We start from the raw sequence: 24,623 nt of genomic DNA, 5'->3' as shown, positions 1-24,623 counted from the left end.
TTTTATACCTCGAATAAACTCACTACTCAAATGATTTCTGATCCATGAAAAAACTCGAATTGGGGTGAAAAACTTGGATACTCAAATTGATGGAGTTTTCTGTTAAAAAAAAAAAAAACTCGAATTTTCTAGCAAGACCCAGAGAAAAAAACCCAAACATGAAGAAGGTTACAGATATTTTCAAAAGGCCATTGATTTCTACATGACCTCAAGTACGAGTTATTTCCAGCTTCGGTGTATAATACATCTTGAAAAATGTATTTATTTATTTAGATTTTCAATAATTTTTTTAATCTGAAAATGTGAGTTTTCCCAGAAAAATACCCTTGAAAACTCGAATTTTTCTGGGTAAAAAAACAACTCATCCTTTAATAAATAAACCTTAAAAATCAGTGAGATGTGGAGAATGGTAACAAGTCAATAAAACATTGCATTTTGTCAAAAAGAGCATGGAGTTAGGGATCTGGCCATGGGAAGGGTTGCAACACTTAGGGGCATATTTATCAAGGGTCAAATTTCGAAATTGAAATAACTTCGGAATTCAAATTCAAATAGACCAACTGAAATTAAGTCGAAGTTTTTTTTGGTCGCATAAGTCCGTTTTCGATCGAATAGGTCCGTATTCGGCCGAATTTGAATCGTACGAATTGAAGGAATATCGCCTTCGATCAGATTCGATTCAAAGTTTTTCCCCAAAAACTTCAGATTTTTCAAAGTCCACCAATTGACTCCAGATAGGTTCTAGGAGGTCCCCCATAGGCTAAAACAGCAATTCTGCAGGTTTTAGATGGCAAATGGTCAAAGTCGAATTTTTAAAGAGACAGTACATATTTGATATTGGAATTTCCGAATTTTTTTCAACTTCAGATCAAATTTGGACTATTCCCTAGTCGAAGTACACAAAAAAATAGCTTGAAATTAAAAAAAAAATTTCATTCGAAGATTCACCTCGACCTTTGATAAATCTGCCCCTAAAATACATGAGAATATATTAAATGTAAAAAAAAATAATGTTCCCTGTTTGTTAATGCTGTGATTTATGTAAAAAGTCTTGACAATAATATTCTAACATTAAAATACAAGAGTCGTCTTAATTCACTTTTTCATGTAACCCCATAGTACCTCTCATCCTGACACAATTTGATTGATTGAAAGGGATAACTATAAATACCTGTCAGTTCCTCTGTGTTCAGCATACCATGCTGTTATTTTTTCCTGCCACATTTCTGAAGTCATTTGATACTGCTGCAGAACCTGTATTAACATACTAACATGGGTTTGATGTTGATTTCAAAGGCAAGTTAATAATGCTTTTCCCTGGGTTCTAAAATTACCTGTGATGCTGTATTAGGTAATATTATCTTTCAGGAAATGTGAGGGTGAAAATGTGGTTTATAAGAAATAATCTGAAATACTCCTAACATCTAGAAAGAAGACCTTTAAAGGAGCGGTTCACCTTTGAGGTAATTTTTAGTATGTTATAGAATGGCCAATTCTAAGCAATATCGAACGGCAATTTTCAATTGACCTTCATTATTTATTTTGTAAAGTTTTGTAATTTTTTGCCTTTTTCTTCTGAATCTTTCCAGCTTTCAAATGGGGGTCACTGACCCCACCTAAAAAACAGTGCTCTGTAAGGCTACAAATGTATTGTTATTGCTATTTTCTATTCAGGCCCTCGCCTATTCATATTACAGTCTCTTATTGAAATCAATGCATGTTTGCTATGATACTTTGAACACTAGCAACCAGATTCAAACTGGAGAGCTGTTAAATAAAAAGCTAAATAACTCAGAAACCACAAACAATAAAAAATTAAAACCAATTGCAAATTGTCCCAAAATACCACTCTCTATATCATAATAAAAGTTAAAATGAAGGAGAATAACCGCTTTAAGATGATATGTAGTAGTACCCTTTAGATAAAATATGGTACCAAGGGCATGAGAAAAATGTTTTTTATATTCAGGAGAGAAAGCTGATAGCTTTAGATGTTTTATACAGTCTAGGGATTAGGTAGAAGCATATCAATTGTTTCAAGAAAGAGATAACTTTAGTTATATTACTACGTTCATTAAAACTCTGTAAGAGAGCAGCATGTTTTCGGACGTAGAAGGTATTGCATGCTCCAACACCATGACTGAAAAACGTAAAGTGATACTGACACAAAAAAACTACTTTTTAAAATATGAATGTACATTAAAAGTTACCTATAGGTCATATTGGTCGTTTTTTGCTGAGAGGTTTGTTTTTGTAAGTATTTGTTAGTTGAAGTTTCTAAACCTGACTTTTTTGCCAACCTGATTGTCCCATCTCAGTCAGTTAAAGCTAAAATGATTAATTTGCAGGAAAAATATCTATTTCATGAGCATTATAAGGTCAGTTGATATCTATTTAATAGAACTGTAACTAATGCTACAAGACAAAAAAAAACGTCACTATTGTATTTGAGTCTAGGCTAACAGCAGTAATCTGAGATACTTGTTAGCTGTTATTTATTTATATGTTGTTTTTTTCATCATTTTTGATGTCCAATTTAGGATTTTTCACAGTCAGTAATAGAAATGACAGACTAGAAGATGAAATTAATAAATGAATGAATCGCCTTGTTGTGGCTAAGGACACTAAGGGGCACATTTACTATTGGTCGAATATAGAAGGTTAATTAACCCTCGATATTCGACCCTCGAAGTAAAATCCTTCGACTATTGAAGTCGAAGGATATACCGCAAATGCTTCGATCTAACAATCAAAGGAAAAATCGTTCGAACGATTCGAAGGATTTTAATTCATCGATCGAAGGATTTTCCTTCAATCAAAAAAAGCTTAGAAAGCTTATGGGGAAGGTCCCCATAGGCTAACATTGGTGCTTGGTAGGTTTTAGGTGGCGAAGTAGGTAGTCAAAGTTTTTTTTAAAGAGACAGTACTTCGACTATCGAATGGTCGAATAGTCGAACGATTTTTAGTTCGAATCGTTCGATTCGAAGTCGTAGTTGAAGTAGCCAATTCGATGGTCGAAGTAGCCAAAAAAAAACTTCGAAATTCAAAGTATTTTTCATTCTAATCCTTCACTAGAGCTAAGTAAATGTGCCCCTAACAATTAGCATATTTCCAGGATTAGTATTCATTTCCAGGATGAAGGATGAGGTAAGCTAGAAAGACCAAAATATGGTTTCAAAATGTTTAGGCTACAAGACTCTAAAAGTTCACCTTAAAAACCAATTCACAAAACAAAAAGAAAACCTACTCGTTGTGGCAGAAGCTCATCTTTGGAGAGGAAACCAGGCTGGTGAATATTTGGGTTGTAGTCTCCATACTAAAATAAAAATTGGGAAGGTATTCATAATGTTATCATTAAAGACACTTCAAAATACAGAATGCCACATTGTGTCAATGGCTATGTCTACTGAAAAAGCTGTCCCTGTATTTGTACCCCACTGTACTTTATTTTGCATGACCCTTGCGGTTCATCTTTCTTTTTGTTGTTGCAAAAATCCATATGGACTGCCAGGGAAGTGTATCAAGTGATGCTAAAAAAATGACCACGCTCATGGCAAATGGATGAAAATTGGGTTGGAGTAAATCTGGTAGTAATTGCTCCAAATTCCACAGTGATCAATAGAAAGCTTCACTTGTATAAATATGGAATAATGCCTTTCAATCACAATCTCCCCCTGTATTTTTTTTCATCTACCCCACAGGGCGAAGGCACTTCAGGTCTGAATGTCCTCAGAACAGTATATAAATGTACATACCTGCAGTAGCTGTGCTCACACAGCTCCTTTCCTGTTTTCATTGGACACAGATCGTGCTAGAACATTGTGATTCCAGAGCAACATAACTATACAGTGGTCATGAAGTAGTTAACTATCTGAGATGGGAACCCCCTTTCTAGGCATTGCTATCTGTCAATGCAATTTCATGCTCTGTTTTTTTTACAAGGGTAGAAACTAGAGCATAACTATATGGGGTGTAGGAGATACCACTGCATCAGGACCCAGGGAACTTAGGGGGGCCCAGGGACACATAATTCATTCTTTCACATTAGGGATGCACCGAATCCTGGATATGGTTCAGGATTTGGCCAGGATCTGGCCTTTTTCAGCAGGATTCAGATTCGGCCGAATCCTTTTGCCGGCCAAACCGAATCCTAATTTGCAATTAATATGCAAACTAGGTGACTTTTTGACACAAAAGAAGGAAGTAAAAAATGTTTCCACCCCTAATTTGCATATGCAAATTAGGATTCGGGTTCAATTCGGTATTTGGCTGAATCTTTTGCAAAGGATTTGGGGGTTCGGTTGAATCCAAAATAGTGGATTAAACATTTAGGTAAACTGCAATATAAAGTTGCCAAGCCACTGTTTCTAATGGATATAAGCAGACAGAGGGTATGGGATTAAGATCTGGTGATGATGTAAAGCAGGAGTGCCGATACTTTACTAATGTGAGGTCTACTTCTGGTGATATTGTCCCATTATGATCTACTTTCATAATATCATTGTTAGCATTTTGTTCCATGGAAAATATTACTTAAATATTATATTGATTTATGAGAGAATTTATATTGGTATATTTAATAATCAACTATTTCTTATGTAACCTTAACATAATAAATATCTGAATGAAAAGCATAAAATAGGAGGGTGATTTAGTCAAGTTGTTTGTTGACAGTGTCTTGAGATCTACTGATCACCAGCTAAAGGTCTACTGGTAGATCCCGATCCACCTTTTGGGCATATTTTGGATATTGGAGGCAATATCGAGGATACAGGATCTACAATTGTACTAGAAACTGGGCTCTTGGGACTAGTTATGCCACTGGGTAGAAATATTCAGTATTGTTTCAACTGAAGGAAAGAGAGTTCACCTACAAACACCTCAAGTACTTCTAACTTTTGGAACAGTGATGTGAGAAAAAAAAAACACAGGTTGTACAGGTTTTTGACCAGCAAACACATTTGTGTCACAGGTGGGTGTGGGATGAATTCTGTCCACCCTACCTACAACGTTATTATGCCCCAGTTCCACCTCCGGTAATCAGTATTTATGTACTGACAACTGCTTTGCCCTGTCTCCTTCAATGACATCGTGCTAAGTGGGTCAGGAGCAGATATATGCTGGCTGCTCACTGGATTGTCTTGGGAGCTGGTGGGTTAGTTCAATCTGCACATAACAATTTTTAAACCATAGATTTGAGAACTCTCTAGTTTATTAATTGTTAACCAGAACCCTCCCATTTTTTGTATTGTTACCTTTGCTTGGAGGGCATATAAAGCCAATAAAACAGATGCTTCAGGTGAACAATGGATCTCTTCATCCAAAATCTGTTTCTTTACCTAATGTCACAGGATGAAAAAACAGATTGAGATTTTCAGTTTGGCATACCTTTTTAGGGCCATGACAAGAGTATATGAAACAGCTATGAAAGATACGTTTTTACTGCCTGTGGTTTTCTGAGAATCCATATGTCCTAGTTGTCTATTTTGTTTGATCAATTTCCAACCTGGCAACCATATACAAATGGCACATTCAAGAATTATATGCTTTTAAGCTTTACATCTGGGCAGAATAGGGGGTGGTCTGACAGATTTAGCACACACCCTAAAACATCCTAAACTGGAATGTTGGCAGGTAATAGTAGAATTGGAAAATAAAGAAATTCCCTGTGTGAAATGTGCTGGTAACACAATTCCTATCCAATTACTGAGATGTAGCTGCAATTGTTTGTCCATTTTGAATTGTAAAGACAATTTTAAGACAATGTAAAGCATTGGGTGTGCCGGTATCAGTGCACCCTTTTTATATGTGCTGTTATTAAGGGGGTTATTTATCAAAGGCCAAATTTTAGAGCTTTGTGAGGTTTTTTTTATATCGAATGAACTCGATTTTATTCTGATTTAAGAAAAAACTGGAATGGAAAACACTTAAATCAGTGAATTCGAGTTGAACAACCAGAAAGCTCGAATTGATCAAATTTTCCACAGGAAAAACCATAATCTCTCGAATGAGTCGAGTAGAATATAGTGTATTTGGTATTTCTTGTTTACTTGTTACAGCTTTTGAAGTGTTAGGCCATTTACTCTGCTGCTCTTTAGCTGTTAATGTCAACTGCCATTTTCCAACTGCAATTGGCCAACTGTCCCACTCATCACTCATCCTAGTGGCCTCAGCATTAGAGTAGATGATGGGTAAGGGAGGAACTGAGAAGAAAGACAAGTAGCACAAACCAGAACAATAGTTACATGCCTAGAATTAGGTGCCTTGTGTTATGGGTGCAGGGGCACTTATCAGAGCTTGACTGGTTATGAAAAGCCCCAGTGGGCCCATTACTCACCTGGGCCTCTAATGGGAACCAGTGTCTCCTGCCCCTATAACACCCTGCCAGTAACATACAGCTTTACAGTTATGGCACAGGGGGGGATTTGGGATGTTCTTTTCCCATGTGATTTCCAGTTCAGTGTATGGCCAACCAAATGCTCACTCCCAAATGATCACTCCCGTTCATTTCTAAATTCAATTTAATTGAGCCCTGGTGAACGCAATTGGCAAAGAAATGACTGTGGGTGATTACAAGTGTTCATTTAACTATTAGTTTATGCATTGTGTCACCAGGACCCAACCTTGGTTAGCACCAATAAATTCAGCTCCTTCATTCTATTAAAGTTGCTGCTGATTGGTGTTACTGGTTATTTATAGGCACAACCATATTCAGTAGTGCAGTATTGAGCTATTTAGGGAAATCCAGTATAAACAGATATATATGCCAGAGAGGGTTCAGTTCACAATCTCTTCTCTCTCTTTCTCTCCCAATAAAGTGAAATACGAGCGATTCCTAGTGATTCTCAGCAATTCCTAGAGATTCTCAGTGATTCCCAGGAGCAGAAGAAGATAAAGAAGAAACACAAAAGTCTTTTTAAAGACTATCAACTTTCATCAGGAGCAGAAGAACAACTTGCCCAACCCATTGTGGGTTATTTGGAGGAAGGTAAGGGTCCTGCATCTTCCCATCCAGGGACACCATCAGGGGGGGACAGGGGGGGACAAGTGTCCATGGCCGGGCATGAAGGGGGGCCCAGCAGTGCTGCACTTTTGAAAGAGCCGGGCCCCCTTGAACAGCCGAAATCGAAGTCCTGAAGCGGCGAAAAGACCCAAAGTCACAAAAGGAGGCAAAGTTGAAGTCCTGAAGCCATGAGTTCAATTCTACTGAACACCAATTTGTGTTTTGTTTTTCTAATCCCCTGCCCACCAATGTATTATTTTAATATTCTATAGGCCCCTGCCACCAATGTTTTTTTAAAAAATATTCTTTGGGGCCCCAATTTTTTACTTGTAATGGGGCCCCTGCCACCAATGTTTTTTTTAAAAAAAAACTTTTATGGGGGCCCCGGCACCAATGTTTTTTTTTTTAACTTATAAGGGGGCCCTGACCATCAATAGCTTTTTATAACTTGTGTGTGGGGGGGGTACTTTTTTAACGCTGATGTCTGTGTGGTCTTTTAACTGTGATGTTGAGTGGGTGGGATCTGGGGTGGGGCTCGGGCGCAAGTGTGGGCAATCTTGTTGTATGGGGCCCCGTGATTTCTAATGGTGGCGTGTTCCCATCTGTAATATGTATTACACAGTAGATGAGGCTGAAAAAAGACACACGTCCATCAAGGTCTAGCTTTTTGTATAACTGCTGATCCAGAAATAATGGGCTGATTTGTGGACCAAATAAAATGGGATTGTCTTAAAATGGGGACATGGGGAGCAGGTGGGGAGGGGCATTCTATACATATAAGTAAGCATTTGTTTCTAATTGGAACCATATTAAAACCATAGTTTCTGACTGAAAAGGGCTCTTATTAAATAAGGTGTAAATATGCTGCTGTTTTTACCTCTGCTCTTTATTGTGTTTATTTGGGGATCTTACATCTTTACCTTAACTCTAACCTTCCCAAATATCTATTTTATATTACAGGAACATCAAAGATGGGCATGAGTGCAAGTAGCAGGCTTTACTACCAGTGGCGCTATGAAAAGGTAAAGGTGCTCACAGCTAATTTCCTAATTTTATTGTCTGACTGCTGAGAAAGGTATTCAAGGGGTTAAAGGATGGGCTAACCCAATGCTAAACTTGACATATCTTCTGTATAAATACAATGAAACAGAAATTTGACAGGGTTTAGCATAGTGTGTGCCCTGACCTCAATATTTTCTTGCTTCTTACATTTTTCTAGCACTCAAGGTGGATCTCGCCTGATCTGGACATCTTTGAGATCAGGGATTTTGAGGATCCACTCCCGGGCCCTTATCTCGAGTGCATCAGGGACAAGATCACCAATGATATCGGGTTTGCACTCTACGATCTGTGGATGGCCAAGGACTGTGTGAAGATTACAAAATGGTTGAAATTACACCTTAAGAACGAGTTCTGGCAGGACTACAGATACATCAAGGCCCACCTGAAACACCTCTACAAAGACCTAGAGAAGATCAACATGGCCATACTGATTAAGAATATTTCAGGTGCAGTATATGATCCATACTTTTCTTTCCCACACTTGGTCAATCATTTAATTTTGCTTAATCACCTGGATTGTGCTTAATGTGCTCCTAAATATTACAGGGGTGGGATCCGTTATCCGGAAACCCATTATCCAAGAAGTTCGAATTACGGAAAGTCCATCTCCCATAGACTTCATTTTATTCAACTAATCTATTTTTTTTAAAATGATTTCCTTTTTCTCTGTAATAATAAAACAGTTTCATATACTTGATTCAACCTAAGATATACGGTAGTTATGGAATCAAAACCGTCCTATTGGGTTTATTTAATGTTTACATGAGGTATGAAGATCCAAATTGCAGAAAACCCCAGGTCCCAAGCATTCTGGATACCCGAATAAGGATTTTACAGGGATATCACTTGCGAAGGTAAAAAAAATACATAGTCTGAGTTATCTTGTTTGGTTTTACAGATGGTCCTTGGAACAACTCACAAACGGCACATGATACTACCACCACCAGCAGTTTCCTCTGTACCAAATACCGATGTACCTCAGTCTAGGCACCACATCCTCAGGAAACAGCAGTAAGTATGGGGTATCTCAATTCCACCAGTGATGCCCTCCTTTCATCCACTGCACTTTCACCAGCGGTGCTTTCAGCCACCGTAGTACCACCAGTGGTTCCTCCTCTTTATCCAAAATATGGTGTTATACACAGGAACTCCTTTAAGCCATGATGTGCAGCTGAGAGCACAGATAGGATTTATTTATTTTTTATCCTACTATGTGTAAGCCAGGGGTGTCCAAACTTTTTACAATGAGGGTCAGATTTGGTGAGGTGAAAATGTGTGGGGGCCAACCATTCAGTCTGACATTCTTTGAACTATTAACATTAGTTAATGTGTCGATTGCTAACACCTTCAGTACACAGGCAGCAGTATAGACCATTTAACTAATGTGTCCAAATATTACGGAAATATTTTATGACTGAGGCTGCCGGCCAGTGTAAATTTGACTTTGAACATGCCTGGTGTAAGCAGTATATTGAAGATATGGCTTCACCCTGTCTCCTGATCAATATGTACTGCTTTGGAAAAATACATTTCAAACAAGTGGTAAGGGTTAAACAGACTACTTGCAAGCAGGAAGGACACATCACTGTATCCTTACAAAGGGTGGTTATCAACTGGAAAATTATTTTACAAAAAAATGGTAAAAACATCAGTGTTTTCAATAGAGTGCATAAAAGCCACACATATGTAGACATTTCTGGTAGAAATGCTTGGAACCTTCACAGATTACCTAACTGAAGGTTAAAAACGTGTATTGTCTAGTAAGGCTATAGCTTTTTCTCTTCCTGTTCATCTTTGTCTGAACATGTTTTCCTCTTGCAGCAGTTATATGACATGTTTCAACTCACAACAAGTCTTAAACTGTTTGTTAGTTTTCACTGGAATGAGAATAAGTTCTTGTGCATTGCACAAAGGCAAAAGAGATATAACAATAACTGCCATGGTGGTATTGTCTTTTTAAATGCAAGCTTAATATCTAACCATACAGTCACAAAATGGAACTTAATCACTCTGTGTTATTGTACAGCACATCATGGCTTCTTAGTGCTGATTTATTCACTCTATAGGGTGAGGTCTGGTTTCAAGCAGGCATGAAGCTAGTTAGACAAAGATGCCCCTAGGGACTAGTACAGGGATCAGCAACCTTTATTATCAAAAGAGCCATTTTTCCCCCTCTTTCACTAAAGAAAAATAGTCTGGAGCCGCAAAACATAACACACATAACACAATACAAACAGAAGTGCAGTGTGTATGTGTAGGCCTACTTTGAAATAAATTAAACACTAAATAGCCCTATTAAATGCTAGTGTTCTCATCTGTTTAATGTGACTTCTGTTTCTGAAAGTCCATGCTGATCTTATTTCTCTTGTCTTGAGTGTGTGATCGCGGTAAGGACCATGGTGAATCATATTGCAGCGGCTCAGTCTTGCCTGTCACTCCTGGGATGTCTATACAGCACCTGCTGGTGGTTAACCATTAGCTTACCGCGGTCGCACACTCAAGAACGTGACAGGCAAAACGTGTCAGGCAAAGCAGCAAGACCGAGCCGCAGCAAGCAGGATGAAGAGCCGCATGAGGCTCCGGAGCCACGGGTTGCCTACCCCTGGCCTAGGACATCACTAATAGCATCATACCAGGCTAACTATATTTGCTTACTTGACAAAATCAGCAAGTAGTCTGTGGTCCTTTATCAATCAGGCACAGAGACGATATTTGTACAAAGCATACAATTACCATAAACCACTGAAGATTTTTTCCCTACAATTTCTCATTATTTACTCCGAATCGTTATGGCCACTCTGAAGCAGCTGCTAATGAAAGATTTATGCAGTTGTGTAGATAAGCTGCCAGGTTTCCACTTATTCAATGGCTATTCACAAGGGGGTTTCTAAACTGTAAATGTATTTACCATGTGTGGGTGCTACAGCTATAAACATTTTGTCTCAATGACAAATGTACATTGCAGGGTTTTTTAATGCAGGCAATTCGTTTGTTTTCCATCCCTATGTTTAATTCCTGTTTATGAATTTTCTTTTGGATCCTCTAAAAAGGAAGGTTGATGTGTATCCAGAGCCTAGAGTAGGGAAAGCTCCAGAGGTAGAGAAGCCATCAGCGGAAGACCAGGAGAGGGATCCCATAAATGAGGATTAGATTGAGGAGGGGTAGATCCTACAGCACAGTGATCCCCAACCAGTGGCTTGTGAGCACTGTCACCCCTTGGATGTTACTCCCAATGGCCTCAAAGCAGGTGCTTCTTTTTGAATTCCTGACTTGAAGGTTAGCTTAAGTTGCATAAAAACCACGTGTACTGCCAAACAGAGCCTCCTGTAGGCTGCAGGTCTACATAGGGGCTACCAATTGCCAATTACATCCCATATTTCACACCCTCTGCATACCGGTAATTATGATGCTCTCCAACTTTTATTACATTTAAATGTGGCTGGGTACCCCTGCTCTAGACAGACAGAGTAAGTTAGTATTCTCGATGTAATCTTGCCAAGCAGGGGCTCAAGTGTGTAGTCCACCTTGGAGTTGCTTTGATATACTGTGGGGCAAATTTACTAAAGGGCGAATTTTCACCAGCGACTGATTCGCTACAGTTCGCACTACTTCAGCAGGAGCAAATTTGTTACCACTACGCTAATTCACAAGTGCGAAGTTGCGTCTCAGCAACCGAACAATGATGAATTTTCGGTAGCGTTACTTAATTCTGGCAGTGCGAGACTTTTATAGCGAAGTTTCGCTAGCGTTCATTTATGCCTAGCGAAACTTATTTAATACTCTTATGCTTAGGTAAATTTGAATGGGGCGCATACATAAAAGTCGTTTTGACATCTTTATTAGTGATATTGGTGCAAATGCGTGAAGTGGCCACTTATTATTACAAATGTCCAAGGAACCATAATAAAGAAAGAAGAGATCCTCTACTGACCTACACATGAACCCACCATAAAACAAATGTGCCATGCCCCTCAAATGTCTGGAAAAATCTTTAATAGTTTGGACTTTTGAAGGCAATCCCACTTTAAAAAAGTAAAAGTCGCCAGCGTTTTCCCGCATACAGGATATGATGTCACTGACATAAGATTGAGGAAGATGTAGCTTCCTTTTATCAGTTCGCCTGGTCTGAGGTGGCGAAGTAAACTCTGGCGAAACAGGTAACGTTCAGTAAAATTCGCATCTTAGTGAATTTGCGGAGTAATGACTGTTCACCAGAGCGAAAATTGTCTGGTGATAGGGTGTGAATGAACGCTAGCGACAGGCTCAATCACTAGAGAATTTTTTCTCTACACCTGTTAGTGAATTGGCGATGTTCCTTGCGGATGGGATTTTTGGCAAATCGTCAGCCACTTCGCCCTTTAGTGAATCTGCCCTGTGTATCTATGATATTGATATTAATATTCCCTTTACTGTGGAACCTGTATTTGCCAGATCCTGTAAATAAATCCTTATTTTTAAGAACCACTGGTGCTGTAAGACACTTCCTCTGTTATATTGTGAGACTGCGAGAGCCCCTACTGTAAAGTGTCCAGTGTAATCAACGCTCTTTCTGGGAGCTAGCAAAAAGGTTACAATGGCACTTGAAAACATAAAATGGGAACAGTTATTATAGATCATATGTGTGTCCTAGTTATGTTTGCTTTGAAAATAGTTATGGATGCTGTGATATGTGCATTTGCTCTATAATTACAAGCCTGAAGATCTTTAAATTTATCATAGTTACATTGAACAGTATAATGATAAAAAATATTAATTTTTCAGAAGATTAGAGACCAACAATTTATGGAAATTTGTAACAGTCAAAGCCTTCCAGATAGCTTAGATGAGACAAATCACACCTTGTCTTACCTGTAGGAAGAACAGATGACGGGTGATGTCTTGCACCAGCTCCTCAGCAACATTTTCAGGGTAAAACTTGGCTAAAAAACGGAACTTTGTGGGCTCTTCTTTGGGTAGATCCTGCTGTAATATCTATTAGTGAGAGTAACAAAAGTTACAAATGTTTTCTATAGAAGATCATAATTTAGCAATATATCCAATCGTAGTATGCATAAGATTGAATGTTGCTGCACAATGAGCAATGTATTAGATGCAAATGTCCTGCAGGGACTTTCATAGCAGCTAGCACAATCAGCAGAGAACTAGCCAGTTGCGCTGTTCCAGTTCTAACCACAGTTCTGGAGGACTGTGCTCCACACTCCCAGTTAAAGCAAATTAATATTTTGCTACTCCTTCCCAGAAAATGTGATACTATTGCTCAGCTGCATAGTTAGCTTGACCCACCTGTATTAAAACTGTAAGGCGCAGTATTAGTAGGGCCTTCAACAATGGGCTAGAATCAATTCAGTGTAAAAAAAAACTCATAATTTAATTTGAAATGTCCCCTTTTATTTTTTCTAATTGTTTTTATGAAAGGAACCAGAAAATCCATTTTCTTATCAAACTATATCTGGCCCAATATATTTTATAACAAAATATATTATATTACGATATATGTTTATTAAAATAAACATATTTGTACAATTTGTAATTGTAATGGACAATTTGTAAATTGTAATGGACATGTGGGAGGTTTGAAAGGGGGTGGGAAAGGGGGATTTATTATTTTGTCAGACCCACCAAGCTCTCCATTATGCCCAATTACACCCAATATGTTCCCATTGGTACAGGTATGTAAACAAAGTTGGTACATTGTAATTGCCTTTATGCATTAATGTGCTTCACTGGAGACATTTTGGTATTTGTAAGGTGCAGCCATTCTTTCAAACACTTGTGCTTTAGATGACAGCACTTAGATTATCACCAACTTTAAACTGAGTGCTTCTAAATAAAGTTCCATGTGTTCACCCACACCAAGCTTAGGGCAATAAGCATTACTTTGTTTATCTGTACTTTTCATGAGATACAGGAATGGGACCTGTTATCCAGAATGTGCGGGACCTGGGGTTTTCCAGATAACGGATCTTTCCATAATTTGGACCTTCATACCTTAAATCTACTAGAAAATAATGTACGCATTAAAGAAACCCAACAGGCTGGTTTTGCTTCCAGTAAGGATTAATTACATCTTATGTGTAGTTAGGATCAAGTTACAGAGAAAAAGAAAATAACTTTTAACAATTTGGACTATTTGGATAAAATGGAGTTTATGGGAGATGGCCATCCCATAATTTGGAGCTTTTTGGAAAACAGATTTTCGGATAACAGATCCAATACTTGTAATACTTTTCCTTAGCACAAGTACAATATATAATTGTATACTTATGCACTTGTATGCACGTACTGATAAACTTTAAACAATTCAGTGTTTAACTTTTAAAGTTTATACTTGAGTGTTTTCGGGATGCATGAATATTGATTTTTGATAGAGTCGTTAAAGTAGTGAGTGGCGATCCTGGTATTCTCTCTCTCTCTCTCTCTCTCTCTCTCTCTCTCTCTCTCTCTCTCTCTCTCTCTCTCTTGGTGATACAAAGATTATTAAAATGGTATTGTAACTGTAGCTAGATGGTTACCCAAATTCTGAATTTTTTTTGTCCCCACGTTTTTATGTTCTTATTAACCCTGGAAGACCCCTGTGCAGGATCCTTAAAAATATGGGGCCTCTAAAGGTCTAAGCATGTGTGGATCTCAATATTAAAATTTTATTAACTTTGTCTTATTATCTGTAACTTTCTGACATCCAGTAAAATTTGGTAAGTTACACTTGATTTAAAGGCCACAGGGAGAAAACTTTAGGATTTTGTAGAAATAAGGCATTTGCATGTGGCTACCCTGGACTGAAAAAAACTATATCAACTAAGAGTGGAGGCGGTTGTGTTGCTTTGTTAAGAACAAAAATAACCCTGTCCCTGCTGTGTATGTTCTTGATTCTATTTTCAACATGTCCTGGTTTGTTGAAAATATTTGTTTTGTATATTCTTATCTTTTTTTTCATATATGGCATGTTACATGCTTACAATAGTGATTTGTGTTTGTATTTTTTGTGTTTGTATTTCTTTAGTTATTGATTGGATAATGATTTTCAAACACAAATTGCTTAAATGTTAAATCTAAAGAGATTTATCTATCGTAGTTCTTAATGTTGTTATTGAAGATTGATTACCACCAGTGAAATCAGAGGGCTCATATACAGTATGTCTATGGCTCATACAATTCCTGCAATTCTCCACACAGTGAGTTGCAAATTAAACCCCTTTTATTTGCGTCAAAATGCGCTCTTTGCATTTCTGAATAGTTGAATTCACCACACTCAATCCTTCCAGCCTTCCATTCCAAATCAGGAGCTACTGTGACTATTGACACAGGGGAACCCTGGAGTTACAGCAACCTCCATAGAAAGATACACTTAAGCCGAAAGAATTGGGTGCAGACATCACCTACGCACAAAACAATGAAAATTATGGCAGATGGAGTTCTGCTCAATTGTGTTCAAAAATGCTTTTGTACTGTGCATTAATTTTGGTGAATCTGATGCAATTGCATCAGGCAAAGCACAATAGCAACAAGTGACTCTCCCACTTCTGCAGTGACTGCTGGAATTTATTGTGATTGCGCTCACAACTGCACTTTTCTCATTGCCCTTGCAGACATAAAAAAAAAAAATATTTTTATATTTTATTTACAATAAAAGTATGTTAATTATCAGAGACCTCGGAAATGCATAGAAGAAATATCTAATACATAAGGTAATCAGAGCTACCTGTGCCTCAGCCCTGGTGGTGGAGTTACAATTCCTTGCTATGAATACTAATGAAAACAATAGGGTACAGAACAGGCAAAGTGAAAAGCAAAAATGTCCCTATTATTGCATCATTCACAACATCTTTTGGACCCCACGGTATCCTTTTTCAAGTGTGTTCTCTGTTCTGCCTTACACTTTTGTTGCCACTGATATTTCCATAGCAAGCTAAAATATTGATTATGAATACATAAACACACCAGTTTTATAAAACAATCTATTGTGTGAGAAATTCTAAAACCGAGAGACATCTCTGCCATGCCTTTGAGCCATACCTGGGAAGCCTGCCAAAATATTGCGGGCTGTGCTATGATTTTTTTTAAACTATTCACAGCCACCACCTACTTGCTAGACAATGAATGATAGCTACTAAATCTCTTTAAAAAAAATGCTCCGTTGACATAGGAGGCACCTTCAGCTCTGCATACAATTCAGTGACTATATTGCCTTCTCTCATTTTTTTTTTTTTTTGCATGAGATCAATTTCCTATGCCTTTGACTCACTGTTATATCAAAATCAACCACAGACAACTCAAAGCATTGTAGTAAGTGTTAAGAGCCTTTTAGATAACAGGTTGGTGATCTAGCTTTAGGCAGTGGCTCTGATACATATAGTAACAGCAGACGGGGCATTGTCCTTTGTGCAAAAATGCCTCTAACGTGGTCAAATGGGAAAATTTGAGGGAAAATTACTCCTTCAACATTGTGTTGGTATCCATATGGCAATTACAATTATCTTCGATGTAAAGGATCTTTTGAGTGTTTTGTCAGCAGCACCAGAGTTTGATTTCTGAGGACTCCATTTGCTATATCTAAAATCTCAAATGAGTATCACAAAATGGCTTCCACAATTACCATTTTACCAAGACAACATAACTGTATACAATATTGCACATTGTGCAACAGAAGAAATACTACTGATGAAGGTATTCCATTAATCAATCACTTTTTTACTCTTACTTCATACTATTTTAAGTGACATTTATTATTATATGAATAAACAGTGCATCAAATCCTTAGCAAATGGCATTGCTGCAAGGGCTCCAGACAACAATAAAACCAGCCCTCTCAGCATTCTGACTGCTCCCTAGATTAGCCACAATACCTTGGAGCAGATTGTCTTCACTGACTTCTTAGGTCCATGGAACACAGAGCGTAGTCCTCATCTGTAATATTGGGCCTGAACTTGGACATGCAGTTTTTTGCTTGTGGAATCCTTATGTAACAAGTGGATTTTGAAGTAAATAACCGGCTGCTCGGCCATGTTCATCCTGCATTTTGTAACTGGCAAAGAAGGATCCAAACATGGCCATACAGCCTGTCATTGGAATAGCAGGCTTGTGTAAGTAAAATCGAATACTTAGTGCATTTTACTCATTTATTAGGGGAAGTAAAGTAAAACAATCTTCAACGGTTTAAAGAAATTAATTCATCTTTTGCCAGGCATCAAAATATAATTGTTGTTCATTGCATTGCTTACTTTCTTATCCAGCTTCAGCCAAGTGTCCATCCCATTTGAAGTAAACTGCAGGCCAAAGAACCAAGATTCCTTTAACCCCAAAGTTTCACATACCGAACCAAACAGGACTGAACCTTTCCAGTTCATCTGCAAATAGATGAAAGAATAACATAAATCAAAATGCATTATGTCCAAAATGGTAAAAACCCCTTAAAGCCATGGCTGTCAGAAGGTTTACTTAGCTATTTTGCTACCAATTAAAATAAAGTGTCATCATCATGATGTAGCTCTGAAATCAACGCAATCTTTCTAAAGATAAGCAACAATTTCAAAGGGAAAAGTTGTGCTCACCACTATTTCTAAAAACATTAGGCGGGGGTGCAATGAGGCTGTGACCACAAAATACATATAGTCAAATACAAGACTCCTTGGCACAACTTTCCTTTGTTTGTTATAGTTTATACAGGAGCAGTGACCAGCTCCATGTTGTAGCTCCCACCCTTCCCAGCTATAGTCAGGTGATCCCACTGGTGTCTAATAAAAGGGCAGCCAAGTATGGAGGTTTACTTTGAAAGCAGCAAGTAAGTTGCAGGTAAAACCTAGTCCCTTTGTAAAATGTATAATGAAGCAATAGAATTCTTAATGAATCAGATAAAATTGAGCATAGGACTGGCCAGATATGGGATGACTTTGACGTAGTTGGCCAGCTTAAATATATTGCAATATATGGACAAACAATCCCTGTTTTGTTTAAAGGGTAAGGCATTTTTTAGTAGCAGTATGCACAAAATGTCGCTGTCTTAAATATATTGATAATAGGTTGAGTGCAGAGGACTCTTGTATTTGACTATATGTATTTTGTGGTCACAGCCTCATTGCACCCCCGCCTAATGTTTTTAAAAAATAGTGGTGAGCACAACTTTCCCTTGTTTGGCCTGGTGATTAGCTAATAAAGACACACTTTAAACATCCAGATTAATTTCAGATGCTCTAATAATTAATAGGTAATTATGGCAAAGCACCCATTCTTTGCACTTTGCGCACTACCAGGGCTGGAACTAGGGGTAGACAGAAGAGGCACATACCTAGGGTGAACAGTGAAGTACCTCTTTTGTCATCTACCCCTAGTCCTGGCCCTTGTCCCCCTACTGCCGGCACATCTTTTCCCAACCCCACCACCATCAGCCAACACAAGTGCATGTACATTTATGCATGCTATTGCAGCATTGCCACAGCTCTTTGTTCTCCATTTAGTAACACAGAGACCTGTGTCTGCCCTAATTAATATAGAACTGCCTGCCTTAGGCAGCACTGTATTGAGGGGTGGGAGTTTTGTGGCACATAGGCATACCCCCTAACATTCCCTACCGATCCCCTAACTTGTAGGCCATTCAGACTTAAGTTATGGAACTGAAGCAAAACATGTAAGCTGCAACAGAGGCCTGTGACTCCTGATGCTGTGGTCTGCACCTCTTGCTGGATTTTTTTATCTGACACAATGTGCAGATTGCAACCAGACCAGAAAAGTACTTTCTGATAAAGCAATATGGATGAATACTTGCAACCCTTAGAGCTTTATGGTCTGCATAATTTTCAAGACAGGTGTATGAATGACTTATTTATGCTTTAAATAAAACATAACCTCTCCATACAGACACAGGTTATCGTAGCTTTTGAGATCAAAGTACAGAGTGAATAACTGCTTTTATTGAACCATAATTTATGTTATATTGTAAATGATTTTGTGTGCATTATTCAAGGTGACAATCATAGTTCTATTTATATCCTTATATAGTATTCTGCACCTGTTAAATTATGTTAAGGCACTGCTGAATAGGAAAGGACAGATTACTAATTATTACTGTACCTTAATGCATTTAATGTCTTGGACCAAAATATTGTTTTCATATATATATAACTTATTAAATCAAACAGCCATACGACTGCTACAACTACCAATTACATACAGGGGCCTGTTTATCATACTGTGTGAAACAACAGCAGAAAATTTTAGAAAAAGCTATGTAAAATAAATGGCAAATTTATCAAGGTGTGTACTTTATTTTGCGCTCTCTGAATGCCAGATTTGACACTGTTATTTTACACGACTTAACTTTATAAGAGTCATTTCTTTAATGTGTTGGTCAGTTTATGGCTTTGCAGCATGAGATAATGTTAGCCATACATGCTATTTTCTGCTCTTGATTTGTTTGTTGCCTGTTTTTTATCTGCTTTCCCAGTAAAGATATTAAAAAACTCACCTTGCAGTTTAATTCTATCTCAGAATCCAACGTCATAACTTTGACTCTGAAAAATTTCAGCTGTTTTCTAGTCAATCTTCTAATGGACATGACGTATGCAGAGGTTTCACGTCAACATGAAATCTATAACAAGATAAATAAGAATTAAGAAAGGTGATCTTTAGAGGCTGACAGATAAAATCAGTACTGTATCAGTCAAATTGACAGCAGAAGAAAAGAGTAAAAATGAGGGGAAAAGACGCAATAGACTAGGGTTGCATGCTTGTAAAAGATGCATCCAAGCAGGAATAAAGAAGATAACTGTAAATTGTTCAAATGGGCAAGTGCTAAGGCCTCGACTTTCAATGAATCTGTTAACGCCATTAAATGAATCAGTGATGATAAAGGCTTATTAAAAATAGAAACATCCACCTTCATGACTACATTTTTCATATTAGCAGTTGGATCTTAATAAGAAAATTAGCAGACAATTAAAATTTATAATCTCATTCATTATTAGGGAGATGTAAAATTATGACATTTAAAGGGGTGGTTGAGTTAACTTATAGGGGCAGATTCACTAAAGGGCGAAGTGACTAACGCTGGCGCAAATTCGCCAGCATGACATCATTTCGTTACTTCCCTGATTTAATAATGGGCGCTGGCGTAAATTCGCTAGCGAAGTGGACCTATTTTAGCGCTACTTAGAACCCTTACGCCAGGCGAAGTTGCACTATGGCGAAGGGACGTAACTACGATGTAACTTGCGGATTTTCATGTACGTTAACGCTTACGCCAGACTTGCCTTCGCCAACTGAGACCAGACGAAGTGCAATAGAGTAGATAGGGCTTGCTTCAAAAAAAGTTGATTTTTTTCTAATTCCCAAAAAACGCTGGCGTCTTTTCCTTTTTTAAGGGTGAAAGGCTGAAAAAGACCGTACATTTTTTTGGGGGTACCCTCCTTTCAACCTACATTTCCTAACATATGGCACCTAACATATACAGTGGGCACATGTTTAGGGCAAAATAACAACTCTATTTTATTTTATGAAGGTTTCCCAGGCTTGTGTAGTGTAATGTATTTGCTGCTACATATACATTCATTGTACTTTAACTTGGTGCTTTGCTTGACGAATTAACGCTAGCGCAAATTCGCTACCGTTCGCCTCCCTCAGCGCATAGGTATGATTTTATTTTGTTTGTTATAATACAGTATCCTGTACAAATGTATTCTGAATATGTCCATGTAAATGTATATGGAGGAGAGTACATTAATGCATATATTTAGGCTCACAGCAACTTTTAGTTATGCCCGTAGGTATGATTTTATTTTGTTTGTTATAATACAGTCCTGTACAAATGTATTCTGAATATTTCCATGTAAATGTATATGGAGGAAAGTACATTTACCACACTCCAAACGAAAAGTAAAAATCTACCTAAATGAAAACGTCTTTTTAAAATGTTTTTTGATTATCCATGTAAGTTAAACCTAAAAACAAGTGTACCAACAGGTATTTGTTGATGATGTCCTGCAGTAAGAGCTGAAATGTCATTGTCTTTAACAAGTTAGCAAAAAGGTTCCATTGAGTCATCTCATTCAGTTACAAGTTAAAGCATGTTCTAGTTTTGAAAAGAACAACTTATCCATGCATTATTTATTCTTCACCTCGAAAGCAAATAAGAGTAGGCATGAGTTAAATATTATACAGATGAATAAGCACAACAAGTGCCAGTATACACCAATAATATTTAATTATCACTAATTAATTAGTTTATTTTTATTTTAAAAACAAGCAGTGTTACTTACTGTACATTATGTTAGCTACTACTTTACAATGCACCTTAAAAGACAGTTTGAAAATATTTTAATACAACTATGCTAATGTTAACAGTTTCCTTTTAGGAATGAATTACACTTTTAAAGAAGTAATATGCCCAAATGTATTGAAATTAAAAACATACCTATATAAATAAATAAAAATATATATACAGGTATAGATCTGTTATCCAGAACACTTGGGACCTGGCACTAATTACCGTAAGTCTGCAAAGAATCACTTAAACATTAAATAAACCCTTCTTTTTTGCTACAGATATGGATTCATGCAGCTTAATTGAGATATATATATTAGCATATTTAGGTCCAGTGCTGCCTGAGGCATCAAACCTTTGAGCACCCATATGTGTGAAGTCAACTGATGTGTCACGGTGCAAAGTGTATTTATCAAATGCTGAACTTTTCACCCACTTTTCACCTATTCATAAATATGCTTCTAAAATTCCCATGGGAAAAAACAGTGGGTGAGTTTTTCTGTGGTGAGCTCTGATTTCACACTTTGATAAATCTGCCCCATGGAGAGAATTACAGGGGCTGTGTACACTCAGGCTAAAGGAACCAACAAAGATGCTGGAATCAATGGGGGTCATTTATTAACACTGGGCAAATTTGCCCATGGGCAATAACCCATGGCAACCAATCAGAATGTTGTATTCATTGTTCTACTTGCAGCTGGCTTTAAAAAGCTAATCATTGATTGGTTGCTCTGGGTAACTGCCAATGGGCAAATTTGCCCAGTGTTGATAAATGAGCCCCAGAGTCTTCCCTAGGGAAAAAAGGGAAGAGGCTGTGAGTGAGCTCTCTGTCTAGGAAGTAGGAACCGGTTAGTGTGGGGACTAGCTTGTTCAGTTTAAGAACATGAGTTAAATATCTGTATTTTTTTATGGAATAACGTGTCCTAATAGTAGCTGAGGCACTGAGAGCAGGTTTCCTATATACAGTATATGCAGACTTCCACTGGCCAAGTCGGTTCTGGTTTCAGAGGAATAAATTTGTTTGTTGCCTATGTTATGCCTATTTATTTGTCTAATTTGTTTGTTGTTTATGCAACTTATTACATGACCTCTGTAATACGAAATAGGACTGTTGCTGCTTAGAAGTATCAACGTACTTGTTGTACTAAGGAAATATTTGTCCATCTTATTTGTGCTACTAAAAAATGTTGTGGGCAAACCCTCAAATTACCTAATCTGCAGACAATATGTAAATTGGCTTCTAGGATCTGGGAATGCTACACTGCTTTGCTCATTAGATGAATCTTTTGTAGACCACAAGCAATAAATACAGCACTATTGATAGAAATATAGTTGTTCTTTTGTAATTACTGTCTAGAGAATACCTCTGCAAATATAGGCAGCATAAAGACTACACTTATAAATACAATTATGCAGGCAATAGTATATACTTTCTATATTTTAAGGAGGGGGGCAGACTGGGGGACATCCCCCTCTCCTACCTATAAGTAGGATACAGATATAAGCAGGCCCGGATTGGGATTCACATTAGGACCTGGCATTCCAAGTACACAGAGGCCCAAGCAGCCCCCCCCCACCAGCCCAATAAATAGTGACTGTCTATGGCAACTTACAGCAGCCCGGGGCCCGGATATAAGTATCTGCATATTAGGCTATCTGCTCAAAGCTATAGTTCTCCTTTTATCTTTATTGGTTTACTGATTAAAAGATGTGGATAAGGGTCACGTAACTTGACTAGACATACAACACCCTTTGAAATGAAACTCCAAAGCCTTCTATATGAGCCGTGGGATTTCAATTTCCTCTTTTTTAAAGCACCAGGTTAGGTCTGGCAAAAAAAAATCTGATGTCACTTGCTCTTTCAATGAGCTATTGTGGAGCAAGCTTAATGTTTAGCTACTGGTGGTGATGGGCACAGTAGTGTAAAAGCTGGCAAGCCCCCAAATCTCTGATATTGTGTGTCAAAAATTGACGTGCTACATGTCACTGTTCTTTTGTTGTGTTTGCATTTTGTGGCATATCCCATGATGCAGTGGGGCAGTTTTATAAAAAATTGTGTTTTTTCAGTCAAGAAAAAAAAAATTTGAAAAAACTTGAAAGCAAATATTGCATGAATATTTTCTGTGACCTTGAATCAGGGCTTATTAAAGGAGAAAACAAGTTGTTTGCCACTTGGGGGTGCCAAATGTTAGGCACCTCGGGCCGGTGCTCCTATCAGCAGAAAACTGCACCTGCCCAGGGTTATTCAAGCGAGCACCACGTAGCAATTCTCTACCGGCCTCTTCTTTCTTTAAATTTCCCGGGGAAGACGCATGCGCATTAGAATGAAAAACACGACTTTTTAGTTAAAGATTGGCTTTTCACTCTAATGCGCATGCGCAGTCGCATGAAGAAAGAAGAAGTTGGAAGAGGAGCGATCCGTGGTGCTCCCTGGAATAACCACGGGTCGGTGCAGTTTTATGCTGATAGGAGCTCTGCCCCGAGGTTTCGGTAAGTAAATACATTTGGCACTTTGGACTTTCCTTCTCCTTTAATGAAAAAAGGCAAAAAGCTCTAATAGCTTTTATAGAAGTGAATGGAAATTATCTCTAACAACTTTTTATTTCTTTATTTCCCCAGTTCATGAAAACATTTTCAGCCTCACTGAAAATATGTAGAGCAATGTGATCTTTGCTTGTGTATTCCTTTTTTTTTCTGTGACAAAATATGACTACCAATATTCTGTCATGTATTTAATAGTATGGTAATCATGGACTCCATAATTCGTCAAATAATGTCACAACACCACAATCGTGATGCATAATAGCCAGAAAACTATCTATGTACCCTGGTACATAATAGATATGCCCAAGATAGCAAACAATTTTCAGACATATATAAAATTACATATGTACAGCATATTATGCTTGGTGGTAAATATGTAATTTTAATATGGCTGAATATCATATAGGGGCAAATAATACTGTATATCTCTAGTTTTTTGCAATAGGATTCAAGAAAGGCTTTAGTAATTTTCCTTGCCTTGTCCAGGTGTAGGTCCTTTAATACAGGAGATTCTTTCTCTCTTTCCTTTTTTCATTCTATTGGAAGAGTACCTACACTTCATGATAGGAATGCTCCCTCCCCCAAATTGTTGCATTAATTTTTATGACTCAATAAACCTTTCAAACCTTTCATGTACAATTATATGTGCTGGCTGTATATTTGTCTTGAATACTAGTCCAAGAGGAGTTATCTATGAAACCCTTGAAGGCATGCCTAAAGTTGAAGCTCTATACCAGTAATAAAAGTATCAGCTTATCCCCA

The 24,623-nt window shown here is 37.7% G+C and overlaps 1 protein-coding gene across 3 annotated transcripts in view; it reads right to left on the bottom strand.

Moving 5' to 3' along the window:
• LOC108708338 (merlin) overlaps positions 1–24,623 on the bottom strand; it is a 56,670-nt gene that overhangs the window by 29,285 nt on the left and 2,762 nt on the right. For all 3 annotated transcript variants that reach the window (XM_018246936.2, XM_041582258.1, XM_018246937.2), the window contains exons 2-7: positions 19,524–19,646; positions 17,284–17,409; positions 12,914–13,036; positions 5,256–5,339; positions 3,248–3,316; positions 1,172–1,254 (exon numbers count right to left, since the gene is read on the bottom strand). In XM_018246936.2, the coding sequence (XP_018102425.1) occupies positions 1,172–1,254; positions 3,248–3,316; positions 5,256–5,339; positions 12,914–13,036; positions 17,284–17,409; positions 19,524–19,613 (575 nt within the window). In that variant the 5' untranslated portion in view covers positions 19,614–19,646. The remainder of the gene's footprint in view (positions 1–1,171; positions 1,255–3,247; positions 3,317–5,255; positions 5,340–12,913; positions 13,037–17,283; positions 17,410–19,523; positions 19,647–24,623) is intronic.

The sequence above is a fragment of the Xenopus laevis genome, chromosome 2L (genome assembly GCF_017654675.1).
Source record: "Xenopus laevis strain J_2021 chromosome 2L, Xenopus_laevis_v10.1, whole genome shotgun sequence".
NCBI classification, from domain to species: domain Eukaryota; kingdom Metazoa; phylum Chordata; class Amphibia; order Anura; family Pipidae; genus Xenopus; species Xenopus laevis.
This window is presented reverse-complemented; position numbering and strand designations above follow the sequence as displayed.